Raw genomic sequence first — 21,425 nt, forward strand, 5'->3', positions numbered from 1 at the left:
TGAAACTGGGCAATATTTCGTGATATTTGATCGATTATAGGTCAACAGCTCCACTTTCTAACTCTGGCATATTTTCCATTTTTTTCGTGAAGTGAATTTTTACGCCATAAAATAAAAAAACAGGTCACTTTACGTTTTGGTTGATTTGACCCTCGGGATATTAACCGTTCATCGTCTAAACAGCCGCTCTAAGTATTTGGTCAAATCCCCTTCACCTTGTAAAATATGCGATGCGATCTGCATATAATAATTGCCTCTAGAGTGACTAGAAAATCTGAGAAAAATAAAGTTCCGCACCACCTGAATGAAATTTCAACTTCACCGAAAACTATAGGCGTCGTCCTTGACCATAACCGGAACTTCCTTTACAATTTCAAAGCGATCAGCGCGACATTTCCGTCCTCTAATGGAGTAATAGTAATACTATGCACATAGTCACATTTACCTCATTATGTATAACTCCCATATCTGAGCACATAAGACAATATGATTCAGAGGCCAACCACTCCCCTATATACGATCAACTTCTCGGGTCTATGTCCTTCAGGAGTAAATATATACGCTATAGAATACAAATGTTGTCATTTCTCACACAAAAGTCAGGGTCCATTTGACCCGCTAAATATTGTGGCCTCTGGAGCGACCATAAAAACCGACAAAAATTAAGTATTTGGTCAATTTTATTCCCTAAATATTAACCGATCTTTGCCAAAAGCAATAGGGATCTTCATTGACCAGAAGCCATCACACATGCAAAATTTCGTGAAGATTTGTCCATAACTGTAGCCTGTATCGTGTTTACAAATTATAATGGACAGACGGACGGACGGACACGAATATCTAGATCGACACAGCTAGTCGAGATATGACGATCAATATACATAAAGGTGGGTCTAGGACCAATATTTCGCGGCGTTACAAACTAAGCCGTAATACCCTGAAAACATAGTTGTGTAGGGTATAATTACACTGTACATTATGGTGGAGGGTATAATTACTGCAACATATGTAGATTGGAAATATAGTATTAACCAGTAAAGAAAGTAGTAAAGTCGGACGGGGCCGACTATATTATACCCTTCACCACTTTGGGTATATTCAGCAGATGGAATCGTAACAGACGTCGCATTTTTGAAGGACCATTAACATGAAACTAAACATGTCATTCTGCAACCTATACTAAATTTTGGTCAGATATAGAGTTGCTTCTTAAAATGGGACAAAATTATATAATTATCGAAATCTAAACCGATTTCATCGAAACTTGTCACATGATAGGTTACACTTATATCAGTATGTTTTGAGCATTCGGCACTATTTTGAGTTCTTCACTTACTTATAAATCCAAACTTCGTGCAAATCGAAGGATATATAGAGACTTTGGTGCACCATTTACATAAAATTGGACGAAAATATATATTGGAACTACATCTAAATCTAAACCGATTTTCACGAAATTTAACACACCTCTTTCTAGACTTAATTCAGTACGCTGTGCCAAATTTCGTGCAAATCGAAGGATATATAGGGACTTTTGTGCACCATTTACCTAAAATCGGACGAGAATATATATGGGAGCTATATCTAAATCTGCACCGACTTTCACGAAATTTTAGCACGCATCATTCTAGACCTTATTGAGTAGGCTATACCAAATTTCGTGCAAATCGAAAGGTATATAGGGACTTTGTCACACAATTTACATAAAATCGGACGAAAATATATATGGGAGCTATATCTAACTCTGAACCGATTTTCACGAAAATTGGCACATATCATTCTAGACCTAGTTCAGTAGGCTGTACCAAATTTCGTGCAAATCGGAAGATATTAAGGGACTTGGGTACCTCAGTTACTTAAAATCGGGCGAAACTATATATGGGAGCTATATCTAAATCTGAATCGATTTTTACGAAACTTGACACACATCATTCTAGACCTAGTTTAGTAGGCTGTACTAAATTTTGTGCAAATCGAAAGATATTTAGAGACTTCGGTACCTCATTTACCTTAAATGGGACGAAAATATATATGGGAGCTATATCTAAATCTGAACCGATTTTTCCCAATTTCAATACGGTTCGTCCTTGGGCCAAATAAAGGAGCTGTGCCAAATTTCATCCAATTCGGATCATAAATGCGACCTGTACTTTGTTTACAATTTAACATGGACAGACGGACGGACGGACATGCATAAATCGACTTAGAAAGTGATTCTATGCATATTCTCAAATTTGCCTGTTACAAACATATGCACAAAGACATAATACCATGTACCACAGTGTGGTGAAGGGTATAAAAACCTCCAATAAGGTATCTGCATATTGAACGCTTAGTCAAAACATAGACCAATACAGAATAGGTAAAAGCTGTACTTTTTCACTAGAGGATGTCGGAAACCCATTAATAGAATAAAGTAGAATATCGGGCCTACCTTAGATAAGAGTGACCGCTATATAATACTTTTAATTTGTGGGTATTTGGGAAGGTTTTCTATATTCATGAATATTTATATTTTTTTGTATAAAATGACCTATGTTTGTAACCGCTCAAAATACAAAATTACTAAATGGCTTCTTTATGTACCATAATTTCAAGCAATTACTATTGATTTTTTCGACGCCATTAAGATATCTAAATGCCGTTGCAAACAGCTACACATTTGTATTGTAAAATATATGAGACACATTAGGTGTTCCATCTAAATGTGTAGTAAGTATAATAATACACCTTTAGAGACTAATTACACCGGCGATTATCTATTTTTAATGTGTTTTTTCTTCATTATAATGACCGTTTACCCCCAACATTTACACTTAAATGCTTGGAGCTTTTATTCCAATTTCTAGGTGGCATTCTACCAACAATTTCCCATTACATTCAGATATATTCATATGAAGCACGAAGAATAGAACTAGAAACACACAAAAATACTTGTTGAAGCAACACACCATTGTAAGTCAAAATCCGGACAGCGTACATCGGTATAAGGGTGTACTATGCGCCCATGTATCCGACAATTACAATTGTGTGTAATTAAAACAATAAACATGGCGCTCAACAAACATTGTTTTCTGTGCCACAGAACAGACAGTTGCAACTAAAATAGAGCTATACAAAAGATTCATATAGTTTCGTGTGTCGGAAACTAAAATAACTATGGGAAGTCAGGAGATCATTTTTATTGTTGGTACAACTGTAGTTGTGTGTTCCGGCTACTATTGTACCAAAAACAAAACGGCAAACGGAAATGAGCATTTTGAGCTACTGCCTTTTACTGTTTCCTTAATGGCTACAATGTTATGTAAACATGCCAGATAACTGGCATGCATGCAGTTATCTAGGATGTTCTAAGGGTATATTGTTGATAATATCAAATAGGTAACTAATTATTTTAAAGTAAAGAAAAACTGATTAATATTGTAACATCTGTATGAGAAAAGAATTGTGATATATGAAAAAATAAGAAGAAACGACCTGTTGAACTTATAGCATTCTTCAACATAATAACTACACTGTGCAACACAACAAATAATTACCGTAAAAATTCTACGCGTGTCGGGAGGTAACCTAAAAACTGGGTGCAGGGTTCACAAATCTAAAAAATTCTTACTGCCAAGCGTTTTACCTCAAATGAAGATGCAATAACAGTTGTAAACCACCATTTTGAAGACCTTGAGTAAAACTATTTTAATCAAGGGTAAAATTGCAAGAAAAGCCTTGGACTGAGTGTATTGAAGTTTCAGGAGATTAACAAATAACGCAAAAACATAGTTCGCATAAAATGATCCCGACCGATTTAGAAAATGCATGGACTCCTACGGATATTCCGATTGTCCAACTGACAGGACGGTTTTCATAATAGTTCGGAAATATAAATCGATGTATGTAGTATCTAAAACCATTTTTTAATTTACAAAATTCTTATCATGCCGTTTGTACATATAACCAGTAAGGAAAGCAGTAAAGTCGGACGGGGCCGACTATATGATACCCTTCACCACTTTGGGTATATTCAACAGATGGAATCCTAACAGACGTCGCATTTTTGACGGACCATTAACATGAAATTAAACAAGTCACTCTGCAACCTATACTAAATTTTGGTCAGATATAAAGTTGCTTCTTACAATGGGACAAAATTATGCGAATAAATTTAAAGCAAAATATCGAAATCTACACCGAATTCATCGAAACTTGTCCCATGTTATGTTACACTTATTTCAGTATGTTTTGTGCATTCGGCCACATTCTGAATTCTTCATTTAATTATAAATTCAAATTTCGTGCAAATCGAAGGATATATAGGGACTTTGGTGCACCATTTACATCAAATCGTACGAAAATATATATGGGAGCTATATCTAAATATGAACAGATTATCACGAAATTTAAAACAAATCTTTTTAGACTTAATTCAGTACGCTATGCCAAATTTCGTGCAAATCGAATGATTTTCAGAGACTTTGGTGCACCATTTACCTAAAAATTTATCTAAATCTGAACCGATTTTTACGAAATTTAACACACATCTTTCAAGACATATTTCAGAAAACTAGGACAAATTTTGTGCAAATCGAAGAATATGTAGGGAGTTTCGTGCATCACATCATTCTAGACTTAATACAATACGCTATGCCGTAATTCGTGCAAATAGAATGATTTTCAGGGACTTTGGTGCATCATTTACCTAAAATCGGGCGAAACTATATATGGGAGGTATATCTAAATCTGAACCGATTTTCACGAAACTTAGGACACATCCTTCTAGACCTAATTGAGTAGGCTATACCAAATTTCGTGCAAATCGAAAGATATATAGGGACTTTGGTACACCATTTACCTAAAATCGGGCGAAACTATATATGGGACCTATATCTAAATCTGAACCGATTTTTACGAAACTTAGCACACATCCATCTTACGAAACTTAGCACACGCCATTCTAGACCTATTTCAGTAGGCTATAGCAAATTTTGTGCAAATCGAAAGACATATAGCGACTTTGGTACACCATTTACCTTAAATAGGACGAAAATATATATGGGAGCTATATCTAAATCTGAACAGATTTTCACGAAACTTAGCACACGTCATTCCAGACTTAACTCTATACGATATGCCAAAATTCGTGTAAATCAAATGCTTTTCAGGGACTTTGGTGCACCATTTACCTAAAATCGGGCGAAACTATATATGGGAGCTATATCTAAATCTGAACCGATTGTCACGAAACTTGGCACACATCATTCTACACCTAATTCAGTAGGCTATAGCAAATTTCGTGCAAATCGAATGATATTTAGGGACTTTGGTACCCCATTTACCTTAAATCGGACGAAAATATATATGGGAGCTATATCTAAATCTGGACCGATTTTTCCCAATTTCAATAGGGTTCGTCCTTGGGCCAAACAAATGAACTGTGCCAAATTTCATCCAATTCGGATCATGCGACCTGTACTTTGTTTAGAATTTAACATGGACAGACGGAGGGACATGCATAAATCGACTCAGAAAGTGATTCTATGCATATTCTCAAAAGGAACCATTCGTCTATCTCGATTATATTTGCCTGTTACAAATATATGCACAAAGACATAATACCCTGTACCACAGTGTGGTGAAGGGTATAAAAAGTAATGTAGTGTAATGTGCAATCCCAAGCAGAAAACCAGTAACCTCAAGTACACATTCTGACACAATTTTGTGTAACATGCTTCTCTTTGTAACCCGTTTTTATTTCCAATACAATCAATGGAATATATATGTACTCTAAATTTCAATTGGAGAGGAAATGTTTCAATTGCTACTGATGTGGATGAAAATATGAATTGAACTTTTCGATTCTACGAATCACTTAACCAATTTACTGATATCTCAATTTGGACTGTACACATGTCTGATGTAAACGTATAGATTTAGTGACTATCAAAATTACATCGAGCAACATATTTTATTGATACTAAAATATTTACATTTTTAAATACATTTCATGTCATGCCATTGAAAGCCTGTTTGAAAAATTATTAAGTACAGTTACTAATTGAATGAAAATTTACCTAATTAGAAACAAATCATTTAATATGGTCGAATGATTGTCGTCAAGAATTCCAATGCTAAAATAGTCCACATTATTTTTAGGTATTTGATATTATTAAATGCACCAATATCAAATTTACTATGAATATGCATACATATATGCATACATACAATTAACATTTCTCTTACTTACCATTTACCAAAAGTTCACTGCTACTGTTGACCAAATTGTCCATTATTGGTTGGAATGTGTAGAAGGTTAGAGTTTCCAATTTGTTGCTTTGAACATTCAGTGACAGCAGGGCTGTTGTGCCACGCAATAGGCCATTATCGATTTTCTTGAGAAGGTTATTACGTAAATTTAAGGTTTTCAAATTATTCAAACCATCAAGGGCACGTTCTGATATACGCTGGAAACGAGAAAATGAAAGGAGGTAAATTAAAAGTCTTTTTTTTATTTTTAATGATAGAAATTCACGAAAATTACCCCACAATATTTTATTAGCAGAGAAAGTCTATTTAGTGAGGTGAATGTAAATGATGCCCAGCCCACTATCTAAAAATGGATTGACATGTAAATGGCTTAAAATCATGTAAATACATAATTAACTTTCATGTGTATTCCATATGTTGTCATTTTCAACGAGAAAACAATATATTGGTGTTAATGGAAACATAACATTCAAAGTGGGGGAAAACAACCGTCCACCTATCGAAACATAAACACACCTGTTAAAGCTCCCATAATTACGTTGGGATTATTTTGTGATTCGATAAATGACAGTGACTATGGACTTATTATCACTGATGCATGACATAATCTCACTAATGTAAATAGGAAGTATGTATTTATTTGAAATAAGTATGATTTGGAAATACAATCCTCGAAACACTTCTCAAATGTGATTCTATATAGTTTATACCAAAAATCCCATTTCCGATGAAGTTTGGCCTGAGACTTGTGGCCAATGTGGAAATATGCACTTTGTTACGGCAAAATGTGTCTCATAGAAATATTGGTTTTATATCCTACGTTTCTTTGGACCAAATCCCTTTCAGACAATTTGGAATCGATTTAAAAATATCCGCATGTCTGCGTCCGTCGGAGTTTTAACCGATTTCATCCAAACTTTGCACATCGTAACATTTTTTCCAAACCATAGACAAGATAGAAGATGAAGGATATCAATCCGCTCCTGCTGATACTTCCACCATAAAATGGTCAACATCCTGCTGAATGGGCTATTCGATTTGTCTGTATGATAATATTATACAGACATGGTTAGATCCGCTCCTTATAGTACTTCCCCAATAAAGAGTCAACTACTTCAACTGTTTCACTGAAACCATGGTACAATTATAAAAGGTAGCAGCAAAACCCAGCTGATTTGATTCCAACGTAATACTAGTGTCAATATGAATATGAGAAATTATGTTTTTAAAAATCACCCAGCAGAAGAAAATTGAGCACGCATACAATTCGAAATTGTTCTTTATTAAATGTCCTTCTGTATTCAATTTACCCAAACTACCTGCTGGGAAAGTTTGAGGAAGCAAATCTTCCTTCATGGAATAACTCGCGATTCTCAGCATTTTCTTATGTTTTACACATATAAGTGAGAGTGGCTCAATTATAGGAAAGATCTGGAAGTGATAGAAATATAAATTTGATAGATTTTCATTCATGCTTTTCAATTTTATTTTGAGGATTCGAAAATATAACATTTTCAAAATAAATATAATTTGTGTGTTTACATTTTTCTGTCAAATGACGTCGACACTAGTATAATTCACAACAACAAATTTCCATGAGGTTGTTGTATAGTTTGTTGTACAACAACACTTGCTATTACCTTCTATTATTACCATGCACTGAGACTTTGAAACTTTTTTTTTTTTGATAATTATCGGGAAATTCTAACAAATTATGAAGAAGGTACTTTGAACGTTTACGTCGTAATGTAACCTTAAAAGGCGTGGCAATAATTCGCATTGCCAAGACATTTAAATATATTCGGATTAGGATTTCTCGAAATTCTAACCTTTAAAATATAAGGTTGGGGAAAAAACGAAATCCATTTTTTGTGTAAATTGTATAAAAAACAGAATTAGGCGATTTTATGACTCAAAAATCACTCAAAAAATTAAGTTTTCGGTCCATTTCATCCCAAAATTTTAATCTGATTATCACCAAAAATTGTAGTCGTTATCCTTGACCATAACTGGAACTTCATGGAAAATTTCAAATCGATCAGCGCCTCTAACCTTAATGTGTGGGTTCTAAATAATATCTGAATACGTAAGCATCTGTAAATATTTGAGTGTAACTCCCACATCTGAATAGATACATCAATATATTTGGTATCAATTTAAAGACCAACGACTCCTCTCGGATATACTATCAATTCCTCGGGACTATATCCTTCAGGAGTAAATATATACGCCCCTGCCATTTGACCCGCAAAATATTGACGATCTTTACCAAAACAGTAATCCTTATTCTTTGGCCCGACCTCCTTCTCCATGTAAAATTTTGCGATGATCGGCCATAATTACGATCTCTGAAGCGACAAGAAAAACCGACAAAAATTAAGTATTTGGTCCATCTCATCCCCTAATATTAACCGATCTTTTCCAAAAACAATTGGGGTCTTCGATGGCCAGAACCCATCCTACATGCAAAATTTTGTGTAGATTGGTCCATAACTGTGGCCTGTATCGTGTTTACAAATTATTATGCTAGTAATGCTAGTCGTTACAAACTCTTGGAGCTGCACAAAGCTATAATACCCTGACAACATAGTTGTGTAGGTATAAATATGTTTCATCAGAAGTTTTGAAACATCATCTGTATAACGATGCCACACTTTAAAGGTTAGAACTTTCCTTAAGCATAATTTTCAGTATGGGTCTACTATTCTTATGTTCGTACAAATGAATATCAATTACGTGTAACTACTGAGCCTCCATTTAAGAGTCATCCTCATATTGACATATTCTAATATGCTTCTGTTACGACAATTTGAAGGGTATCAAATGGTCTGCACTAATAGGGATAACTTCTAAATTTTATATCATTTGTTACACTTCACTTCACGTCATGCCTATGCCATTCCTAATCATCCTCGCATATCAATATCCCATTTTCTTTACTCCGATAAAATTCGGATTTTTTTTGTCTCTTGTATGTGTAGGGAGTGCGTTGACGTTACGATGAACCTGAGAAACCCCCACATAAAAGCACGGAATAAGAATATTCGTTTTTTTTCTTTTTTTTCAACTTATTTGTTTTCATTCTGTTAAGCCGTCACTTGGAAAGGACCAATGACAATATTTGTTCTTATCTGCGGTTATAGTATATGCTTACACAAAATCCTCTTTATCCAGAAAGGAAAAACTCCGTAAACTAAATAAAGTGAGAGATATTTTCTCATGCAATTGGGATAATGACATGTTGTTTTAAGTTTATTTAAATTACGATTAAATATATCGAACTCCAGAAAAAAATAACCCAATACCATTGTTGACCCTCCTCCATGCTTACCAGCACGCCTGCAATACTGTGACGTGAGCGTTTCATTTTTGGACCTTCTCATGGTCATGCCTTTAATATTTAACTTTAATTCATTCGAGAGCATAATATTTCTCTGCTGTGTCGGATTCCAATTAATATGGGCTTTTGCGAAAGGCAATTCCGATTCTTTTCAGAAATTGAAGAACTTTCTTGATAGTTTCCTGGTATGTAGGCCTGCGACAATAGCTCGTCCAAGCTTTGTTCTTAAGGTTATATCCCAAGATAAACGTCTCTCCAATTTCGTTGAACTCTTAAATGGGTATTTGTTTACTGCTATGACATTTTAGTGATCTGTACAAACTAATGATCTTTTGCAGCCTTCCTTCGTGCTGAACTTTCTCTACTGATAAAGTTGCATAAGATCGACTAATAATTCGAGATATCACCTATTTATTCGTGGAATATTTTATCCAAAATAATTTTCTGCGATAAAATCACTGGAAATTAGCTGTTTTATCGGTGTACTGTATCTGCTTCTAGCGATTTTTATACCCTCCACCATAGTATGGAGGGTATATTAGTTTTGTTTTTCCGGTTGTAACGCATCGAAATAATCATTTCCGACCATATAAAGTATATATATTCTTGATCAGCATGTCCGTCTGTCTGTTGTAATCACTCTAGCGTCTAAACGAATTGAGATAGAACGCCAAAATTTTGCATAGAGTCTTTTGTCTGCAGGCAGGTCAAGTTCGAAGATGGGCTATATCGGTCCACGTTTAGGCATACCTCTCATATAAGGGTACCCCCAATTTTCAGTATTTTGGGGTTCTTGAACGTGTTTTTCAACCAAATTCGCTGAAATTTGGTAAAATGGGCTCTTTTTGGATACCAAATTTCTCAACTAAAAATTATAATTTTAGGTCCACTTCTTCTGGTAGCCCCCACATAACGGTATCGCCCAATTTCCAGTTTGGGGGGGGGGGGGTGGGTGGTTTGACCGCATTTTTTCACCGAATTGGAGTTCTTTTTCGGTATAAAATTTCTCTACAAAAAAATTATAAATATTGGCCCATTTTTTTCGGGTAGACCTCGGAGTACCTTTATACCCCCGATTTTCGGTATTTTGGGGTTCTTGAGCTCGTTTTTCAACCCAATTCGCTGAAATTTGGTACTTTGAGTTCTTATTGCGTATCAAATATCTCCACAAAAAATTATAAATATAGGTCCGTTTTTTTCGGATAGCCCCCATATAAGGGTACCCCCAATTTTCGGTGTTTTGAGGTTCTTGAGCGCGTTTTTCAATCGAATTTGCTGCAATTTGGTATTTTGAAGTCGTATATGGTAACAAATCTCCCTACCAAAAATTTTTATATTCGCCCCCTTTTTGGAGCCGTCCCCATATAACCCCTATTTATATTAAAATAGTTATCTGATTTGTTCCGTGTTTTGAGTTTGGTTAATTCATTAAATTCATTAAAAAATTCTAAAATTTGTATTATATGCGTTTTTAGAAATGTCGGTATAGGTCCACTGTTTGGTATGTTCCCTATATTTTTAATTTCTAGTACCTGTCAGTGTATCTATGGTGGAGGGTATCCAAAGTTCGGCCCGGCCAAACTTAACGCATTTTCACTTGTTATATTTTTTTTGGTGGTCAAATTTGAAAACAAGACATATGTAAAAAAATCCATTTAAAAATTAACTATAATAAACGAAACATTTTTAAAAACCAATACATAGTGATTATAACGGTTAAAATAACTAAAATGTTAGAGCACATCTGTTTGTACTGTAGAGTTGCTTTAGTTTTGTCCAAAGTAAAAAACATTTTTCCAACTAAATAATTTCAAAGTGGTTCCAGTGTGTCCTATATTTATATGTATGTGTATGGGCAACGTATGGCAACGATGTAAAAAAATTATCATGCACCAAATAAGGTTTTTTTATGTTGCTGCGTTTTGCAACATAATATAGTCATAGCTATTATATATTTCTCGGAAAAATTAAATATATTTATTTTTTACGACCACTATTATATACTTCTCGGAAAAAAAGAATTTTTTTGCGACCACAAAAACTGGCGTGATAACATCACTATTCTAACAATTGACCGTTTGTACAGCTTTTAGCAAATTAATTTGCAATATATGTCAACTATGACATGTATTCTCTACAAACAGACATAATTAATATCATTCAATATCACACCTAATATTAGTTAGGGTAATATAATGATTATATGTAAGTATGTCGTAGCTAATTAAAGCAGAGAAACCAAAAACAGCAAAAAATTGCATGATGGAATGTAATTAATTCACAAAACGGAACTAAAAAATAAATAAAAAACATTTATTAAATTAGTAATAACGTAATTAAAATATATCAAACCATATATATATATATATATAATGAGTTCCAATAATTTTGTCATATACAACGGTTACCGATCCGAACAAAACCTTTAATATAGACAATTTTTAGTAGAGAGATATTCTTATCAATTAAAACCCCAAGTGTGCTGTTCACAATATATCTCGATCGAAGAAACGGCTATTATTTGGTGCAACATTTGCACGAACTCACACGATGATATAAAGCGTATATATCAACATATGCACACATTAATCCGATATAGGTTATTCTAGATTTAATTTGGTTAAATCAAAGGAAAATTTATATGAGAGCTATATTTAAATCTGAACCAATTTTCCCGAAACTTAAGACACACAACATACGCCTATCATCATTCTAAGCTCAATTCAGTACGCTATACCAAAATTCGTGCAAATTGAAGGATTTGCATTTAATCGGCCGAAAATATATATGGGAGCTATATCTAAATCTGAACCGGGTTTTAGGAAACTTAACACACAACATTTTAGACTTAAATTAGTGCGCTATGCCAAATTTCGTGCAAATCAAAAGATATATAGGGACTTTGGTACACCATTTACACTAAATCGGACCAAACTATATATATGAGTCATATCTAATCTGAACGCATTTTCAAAAAAAATTAACACACGTCATTGTAGACCTAATTCAGTACGCATTGCCAAATTTCGTGAAAATCGAAAGATATATAGGGACTTAGGCACCTCATTTACATAAAATCGGACGAAAATATATATGGGAGCTATATCTAAATCTGAACCGATTTTCTGGAAACTTAACACATATCATTGTGGACCTAAAGCAGTGCGCTGTGCCAAATTTCGTGCAAATCAAAATATATATAGGGACTTTGGTGCACCATTTACACAAAATCGGTCGAAAATGTATATGGGAGCTATATCTAAATCTGAACCGATTTTCAGGAAACTTTACACACATCATTTTAGACCTAATTCATTACGTTATGTCAAATTTCGGGCAAATCGAATGATATATAGGGACTTTGGTGCACCATTTACATAAAATCGGTCGAAAATATATATGGGAGCTATATCTAAATCTGAACCGATTTTCAAGAAATTGTGCACACATCGTTCTAGACTTAATTCAGTACACTATGCCGAATATCGTCCAAATCGAAAGATATTTACGGACTTTGGTGGACGATTTACCTTAAATCGGACGAAAATATATACCATTTCCACATTAAATGAAACCTTTTACAAATTAAATGAACCCTTTTCCAAATTAAATGAAACCTTTTCCAAATTAAATGAAACCTTTTCCAAATTAAATGAAACCTTTTCCAAATTAAATGAAACCTTTTCCAAATTAAATGAAACCTTTTCCACTTGAAATGAAACCTTTTACAAATAGAATGAAACCTTTATTCTTATCTAAGGAAATATAATATTTGCAGTAATTTTAGACCAATATTTGAAAATTAAATCAAAGAATATTAACAAATATAGTTGTATGGCTATGTAATTAACATAAATATTCTTTAATTCGGTGTGATTTCATTTAATATCTTTACTACATAAAACTAAATAAATAGTAATACAAACTGGGGTATTTCTTGACATTTTAATAAATAAACATTTAAGAACAAGAATTGAATACCCGGTCCTAAATGCGAAATACATATTTGACTTAATAAATTGTTGATGATAAAGTAACGGCTTATCTTAATGAAAGGGTTTCCCGACTTGCAGCTTGTGGGATTTTCAAAACCATGTCCATAACGTAGTTAGAACAATCTTGCCGAGTAAGCTTTTGAATACTTCGCTCGATTACATCAACAATGTTATGTTCCATTGAAACGTCACACAGCTCAGCTCTTGGACATAATTTTATTTTTGAAAATGCATTTTCGATTGGATTTAGCATTGGAGAATAAGGCGGTAAGAATTTAAGGTTGCATCTTTTGGATTCGATCAAATTTTTTATGTCATGTCGCTTGTGTATTTGAGCGTTATTTTCCAACTCTGGATTGATTTTCTCAAAAAAAATTTCTATAAATAATTTAAATCTGTCTGCATTGACACTGGAATTAGAAACGATTGTGTGATTGTGTACAACTCCCGCGTTGTTTATTGCTGCAATTATAGTGAGTAGGCAACATAATGTTTGCTCTTGTTCCTTGTCTTGAACGGGCTTGGGTTCTTCGTATGTGAAGATTAAATCCACACTCATCATCCATTTTGTAAAGTCTTGAGCATATTTTTGTCTCAAGCCTAATGTTCTGGAGTCATTCTTTCGTTCTATTTCAATAGAGGCCATCTTAAACGTAATTTTTAATTTCCGCAATCCATATTCTATGCAGCTTGTGGAAATATTTATATCATTTTCTCTCAACACTTTTGTTTTTATGGCTTTAAGGGTAATTCCAGGTTGACTTTCTATATAGAACTCGATCAGACTTAAAACTTGTGATGTCAACAACTTAGTTCAATTTCCTCCATGCTTATTTTCCTTCAATGTTCCAAAATTTTGTTTGTAATTACTTCACATTGTCGAGAGTTTACTGTTTTGGATGTTCACATTATCGAGAGTTCACTGTATTTAAAAATAGCCACGTTTAAAATAAATGCGAACCTGATTTTAGCTCGGGAAGCTCTGATAATTGGGAACCTGAGGAAGAATAAATATCCTCGCCAAGTATTTCAAGTGGAAATGATCCAGAACCTACCGAAGCTACATCTACAAGACCCCGAAACAAATTGGGTCAGTATAACAAAATAACAAAAGACATGAAATTGTTATTATTTAAATTCTATGAAGAGGGGAGAACCATTTCCGAGGATGCAAATTTAATCTGCATAAACATAAATTCCGAAAAAAACATTTATATGAAGATACAAACAAAATTTTGGAACATTGAAGGAAAATAAGCGTGGAGAAAATAGAACTAAGTTGTTGACACCACAAGTCTGATCGAGTTCTATATAGAAAGTCAACCTGGAATTACCCTCAAAGCCATAAAAACTAAACTGTTGAGAGAAAATGAAATAAATATTTCCACAAGCTGCATAGAATATGGATTACGGAAATTAAAAATTACGTTTAAGATGGCCTCCATTGAAGTAGAACGAATGAATGACTCCAGAACATTAGGCTTGAGACAAAAATATGCTCAAGACTTTACAAAATGGATGATGAGTGTGGATTTAATCTTCACATACGAAGAACCCAAGCCCGTTCAAGACAAGGAACAAGAGCACACATTGTGTTGCCTACGGTCAGAGGTCGTAATGTCACTATAATTGCAGCAATAAACAACGCGGGAGTTGTACATCACACAATCGTTTCTAATTCCAGTGTCAATGCAGACAGATTTAAATTGTTTTTAGAAATTTTTTTTGAGAAAATCAATCCAGAGTTGGAAAATAACGCTCAAATACACAAGCGACATGACATAAAAAATTTGATCGAATCCAAAAGATGCAACCTTAAATTCTTACCGCCTTATTCTCCAATGCTAAATCCAATCGAAAATGCATTTTCAAAAATAAAATTATGTCCAAGAGCTGAGCTGTGTGACGTTTCAATGGAACATAACATTGTTGATGTAATCGAGCGAAGTATTCAAAAGCTTACTCGGCAAGATTGTTCTAACTACGTTATGGACATGGTTTTGAAAATCCCACAAGCTGCAAGTCTGGAACCCCTTCATTAAGATAAGCAGTTACCTTATCATCAACAATTTATTAAGTCAAATATGTATTTCGCATTTAGGACCGGGTATTCAATTCTTGTTCTTAAATATTTATTTATTAAAATGTCAAGAAATACCCCAGTTTGTATTACTATTTATTTAGTTTTATGTAGTAAAGATATTAAATGAAATCACACCGAATTAAAGAATATTTATGTTAATTACATAGCCATACAACTATATTTGTTAATATTCTTTGATTTAATTTTCAAATATTGGTCTAAAATTACTGCAAATATTATATTTCCTTAGATAAGAATAAAGGTTTCATTTAATTTGGAAAAAGTTTCATTCTATTTGTAAAAGGTTTCATTCTATTTGTAAAAGGTTTCATTTAATTTGGAAAAGGTTTCATTTAATTTGGAAAAGGTTTCATTTAATTTGGAAAAGGTTTCATTTAATTTGGAAAAGGGTTCATTTAATGTGTAAAAGGTTTCATTTAATGTGGAAATGCTATATATGGAAGCTATGTCTAAATCTGAACCGATTTTCACGAAACTTAGCACACATAATTCTTAGACTTAATTCAGTACGATGTGCCAAATTTCGTGCAAATCGCAAGCTATTTAGGGACTTTGGTGCACCATTCACCTTAAATCGGACGAAAATATATATGGGAGCTATATCTAAATCTGAACCGATTTTTCTAAATTTCAATAAGGTTCGTCCTTGGGCCAAATGAATGAGCTGTGCCAAATTTCATCCAATTCGAATAATAAATGCGACCTGTACTTTGTTTACAATTTAACATGGACAGACAGACGGACGGACATGCATAAATCGACTTAGAAAGTGATTCTATGCATATTCTCAAAAGGAACAATGTGTAAATATTACATATTTATTTTATTTATCAAAATTTAGTTTTTCTTCCTTTTGTCGCTCAACGTCATTTACAGTTGTTTAAATTCATTCATCTGATATCCGAACATTAACTTTAAACTCTACATAATTCAAGCACACAAAGCCTACAAACAAATATTTAAGAGCAATGTTCCTGTTTCAACACTTCAAACTCTACAACATACGCCTATCATCAACACTCAGATGCTTTAGCAATCTCGACACGCTATCATACTGCTGCTGCTGCCCATACGTACGATTAAAGTTGCCAACGATTTAGCCCCAAATGAGGAATGGAGGCAAAAGAAAAAAAACACGTTTTAGCGTCAGCCAAGCAAGAACGCGAAGAATGATGACAATTCTGCTATGGCAGACCAAAAAAGAAAAACAAAAAAACCAAAGGACTAAGACGACAACAGCAGCAGCGCTAAGTGACAAGTAAAGTCGAACAGTGGAAAAAATGGCTTAGAAATCCTTATCGCAAGATGCTTTCACAACTTGTGGAAGTATGTGTGTCTATCGTGCGTGTGTGTGTTACATAAATTTGAGAAACTTGATAGTGACAGGCGCACAATATATATGTAAAATGTGTAAGTCACATATATAAGAATTCTCAACATAAGTTGCACTGACATACATTACTTACTCCCACATATCCTGCAATAAAGGCGTGAAAGACAAACAAAAAATGTAAGAATGCCTTAAACTGATATATAAGTTGATATCTACCACCAGCTTGTATGTTTATGACAGGATATGCGGCCAGCTATTCGTTTATAGGGTTTTTTATTTCTGTTATTCCGAAGTTGTCACAACACTGACGGAAAAAATGGGCCCATGTGACTATGTAGCTAGTTTTAATATATTGTGGTGACAATTGTACTGGCATATTAAAATGTATGTATGGGTGGCAGTAGTAGTCTTATTTCAAATGACTTTAACTTAAATGTCATGATTTTCATGTACACAAAAATTAATACACATAAATATTAAATTTACTTCAATCCGTCATAATCGAAATTACTGGCAAATAAAAAATGTTTTTAAGATACAAATTTTCTGGAAATTTCGATAATACCATTTCTATGGGAGCATATTAAATGTGAGCCGACATCTCCAACGAAACATCTGCATGTTTACACCTACCACCTGCAGCTGAAGTGTAATATTCACCTGATGATTCGATATTAGTCAAAGTTTTATGATAGCCCCGAATAATGACATCCCACCCCCCGCTATCGGAACACTTTTGGAAATTTTGGGGATTTTTGACACATTGACGTTTGGTGACAAACCTCCCACAAAAAATTCGATATCGGTCGACTTTTGATGATAGCTCCATATAACGGAACTTCTCATTATTCGGTATTTTTGGGAGTTTGGGCCAGTTTAACAACCAAATAGGTTATACTTTAGTACTTTTAATTCTAGGAAATCTGTCTACCAATTTTCGGGAAATCCCCCAATTAGCAGTACCCTCACTATTCGGTATTTAGGGAGGTTCGAGATCAAATTTACCTTCCAAAAATTGTCGTTATCATTATTTATTATTCGGTTTTTTGGGGATTTGGGCATTATGTTTGTAACAGGTAAAAGGAAACGAGATAGACACAGGGTTCCTTTGTGAGTCGATTTATGCATGTCCGTTCGTCAGTCTGCTCATGTTAAATTCTAAACAATGTTCAGATCGTATTTATGATCCGATTTGGATGAAATTTGTCAAAAGTCACTTATTTGGACTGAGAACGAACCCTATTAAAATTGGTTCAGATTTAGATATAGCTCTCATATATCGTTAGCTAAAATGCAAAAAGGCGTAACTAACAAAAAATTGAAAATTAACTTTTTGAATGAATATTGTGAATGTCAATAAACTACATGCGTTGACAAGGTTTTACACGTCTACGGTCAAAAAAGGAGCTTCTATTAACAAAAAACAAAAAGACGTAACTACAAGTGAGTTTATTTGATAAATGCAAAAAGTTCAAGTTTTTACATTATTGCTATGACTGTCATTAAACTAAATAACTAAATTTGTTAAAAAAAAAATTGTAGTCTATTATTCGTCATATGCAATATAACCCTGCCGGGCATACTTTTTTTGACATGTTTATAGTTTTCATTGAAAACAGTTTTTTGCTTCTCCTACACAATTATGCTTTTGTTAGTTACGCCTTTTTGCATTTTAGCTGACGATATAGTTTCGTATGTAAATTACACATCAAACTCCCAAGCATTGTCCGATAGAGACAACATTTTGCACTGCATACGGAAGCAGGTCCATATTGATGTATGTTAGGTTTTCTTGAAATCGGTTCAGATTTACATATAGCTCCCATATATACTTTCGTCCGATTTTATGTAAATGGCGCACCAAAATCCCAATATTTTTCTGATTGCAGTTTGATGTCTGTTAAGGTCAGATTTTGATATAACTCCCATATATATTTTCGTCCGATTTTATGCAGATGGTGAGTTTAGAGTGATGTGTATTAAGGTTGCAAAAATCGGTTTAGATTTTGATACATATTCCAAATTGTGGACAGTGCAGTGTGTTGCAGCATAGCAAATGGTATACGTCACGGGTGCTCAATTAGGTCCAGATTTGCATACATACATAATTTTGCTCCGTTCCATACAAATGATACACCAAAGAATCCAAGTTTCCCCGATTGACGTGGCATTTTTCATTGATTCCAGAATGGTATGTGTATGGGGTTTTTTAATAGGTTAAAATACCTATGTAGATCACACAATTAATCCCGATCGATTCCATTTGAACGGCCCTCTAAAGGTCATATGTCTGTTCTATCTACGGGATATTGTATTTAATTTTACATGCACCCAAAGTGGAGAAGTTTATCATATAGTTGGTCCCATTCGACAGTTGCAGTTTCTTTCTTTCTTTTTTCTTTCTTTATTTTTTTAATATTCGGTTAGCAAATTGGAACGATTAAAGTAGAGACTATAAATGATGAATGTTATATATGATTGTATTTTTTTGTTCCATGAAAAATATTTAAGGTTAAGGTTCCCATTCAATATTAACACCTATATTCTAAACATGCTTATATTTTTTCCAACTTACCTCAATTTTATTATCATCCAATTCCAATTCCGTTAAACTCCAGAGTTCAGCAAACACCGTATCACCAATAAAATTGATATTATTATGTGTCAACTTCAGAACATTTAAATTACCCAAGCCTTTGAATATTTGACTTGTCAGGGTGTTAATTTGATTATGCGCCAAATTCAAATAGATTAAACGAACCAAATCCGAGAAGAGACCATCGTGTAAATTCGTTATATTGTTGTTATTCAAACTGAGGCGTTCGCATAGTGGCAAATTACGGAATGCATTGCGGTCAATTTCGAAAATCTTATTATATTCCAAATTCAAATCACGCAAACGAATGTGATTAGCAAATGATTCCTGGTCCAGGGCAATTATCATATTGTTTGTTAGAACAATTCGTTCCAATTGATGCAGATTGGCGAAGGCATAGCTGCGAACGATTTCCACTTGCGAATATTCAATGGTAATACTGGTCAAATTCTCCAATGGCTTCAATATGTGAGTCGGTATATAGTCCAAACGACCATGATTCTGTATGACAAATTTCAGTTCACGCAGGCGGGTTTGTTGATAGAAACGCGTCCATGTGGTGTCATTTTGAAGTAAACCATCAGAGAATACCCAACATTCAGCCTTTTGTACGGGGACATGATTTTCGTCAGGAGTACAGTAGCACATTAGTTTCATGTCACGTCGCCGCACACAGAAGCCGGTATCGTCAATGGGTCCAGTATAGTAGTTCGATGACGCCGACTTAACCGAAGAAACTGAATAGGGTACTGAGCCAATTGACGCAGGGCCTGCACCATATGCATTATAATGACTTGCGGAGGAAGAGGAGGAGGAAGCAGCATAGTTGGTAAAAGTCGGGTCAGAAAGACGTTCAGCACGTCTTCTGCCGTCTTTGTCTCGTGAACGTGCCTCGGCAGCATTAAATGTTAGGCAGAGAACTATAAGGGCCAACGACAGCGTCGATGTGTTGTGCAGGAAATACGGTTTTAACATTTTGCAGCTTTTGTAATTTTTAGGTTTTGGCAAGAAACAAATTGTATTATTTTTATTTTACAGCTGACACATGTACTAAAAAAAGAAAGAAAAATTAAATTGGATTTATTTATTTTTTTGTAATTTAATATACTAAAAAAGAATGAAAAATTAATTTTGTATTTATTTATTTTTTTGTAATTTAAAAAAGTTAACATAGTCACAATTTAACGATAGCAGCCAATATTCGGTAATTGGTCAGTGTTTCAAGCAAATTTACTATAATTTTATATTTTTTCTTTTTTGCAAAGAATCAATATTGTCAAATGTTTCAGGATAGACCCTGGGAATTTCCGCCAATTTTCTACCAGTAAGGAAAGTAGTAAAGTCGGACGGGCCGACTATATCATACCCTTCACCACTATGGGTATATTAAACAGGACTATTAACATGAAATTGGATGAAATAAAATATGTGATATTTATCTAAATGTGAATCTACCTAGATCTATCCATAAGGTATATACAAATATGAATAGGTCATCCGTTGGGCTATGTCTGTACTTCCAGAAGACGCAACTACGTAATTCTATGCTCAATTTTGTACGTGTGTTTGATGTCAATCTGACCAACATGAGGAGTTTGATTCCCAATTTACTTGAAATCGGGCGAAAATATTCCATATATATTTTTGCCCGATTTCAAGTAAATTCTCTATCCAAATATTAAGCGATTTCAAACAAACTTGTCACAGGTTATGAACTAATTTCAGAACGTTTTGTTCCTATCAGCCTATTGGTTCCTTGGTGCGTCAATTACTTAAAATCAATCTATAATAAAAGGGAGCTA

General features: G+C 34.0%; 1 protein-coding gene across 1 annotated transcript; it reads right to left on the reverse strand.

Moving 5' to 3' along the window:
• Nucleotides 1-6,235: 6,235 nt before the first annotated feature.
• LOC133333587 (connectin) lies at nt 6,236-20,598 on the reverse strand (the record flags this gene model as incomplete). The annotated part of the gene is made up of 2 exons (XM_061541896.1): nt 19,603-20,598; nt 6,236-6,452 (listed from the first exon to the last, which is right to left on the reverse strand). Coding segments are annotated over exons 1-2 (1,213 nt in total), but the record flags the coding sequence as incomplete, so codon positions are not given.
• Between the last annotated feature and the right edge of the window lie 827 nt (nt 20,599-21,425).

This window comes from Musca vetustissima, unplaced genomic scaffold (assembly GCF_032173495.1).
Source record: "Musca vetustissima isolate MV318-11 ecotype Yass unplaced genomic scaffold, APGP_CSIRO_Mvet_v1 utg16198, whole genome shotgun sequence".
NCBI classification, from domain to species: Eukaryota; Metazoa; Arthropoda; class Insecta; order Diptera; family Muscidae; genus Musca; species Musca vetustissima.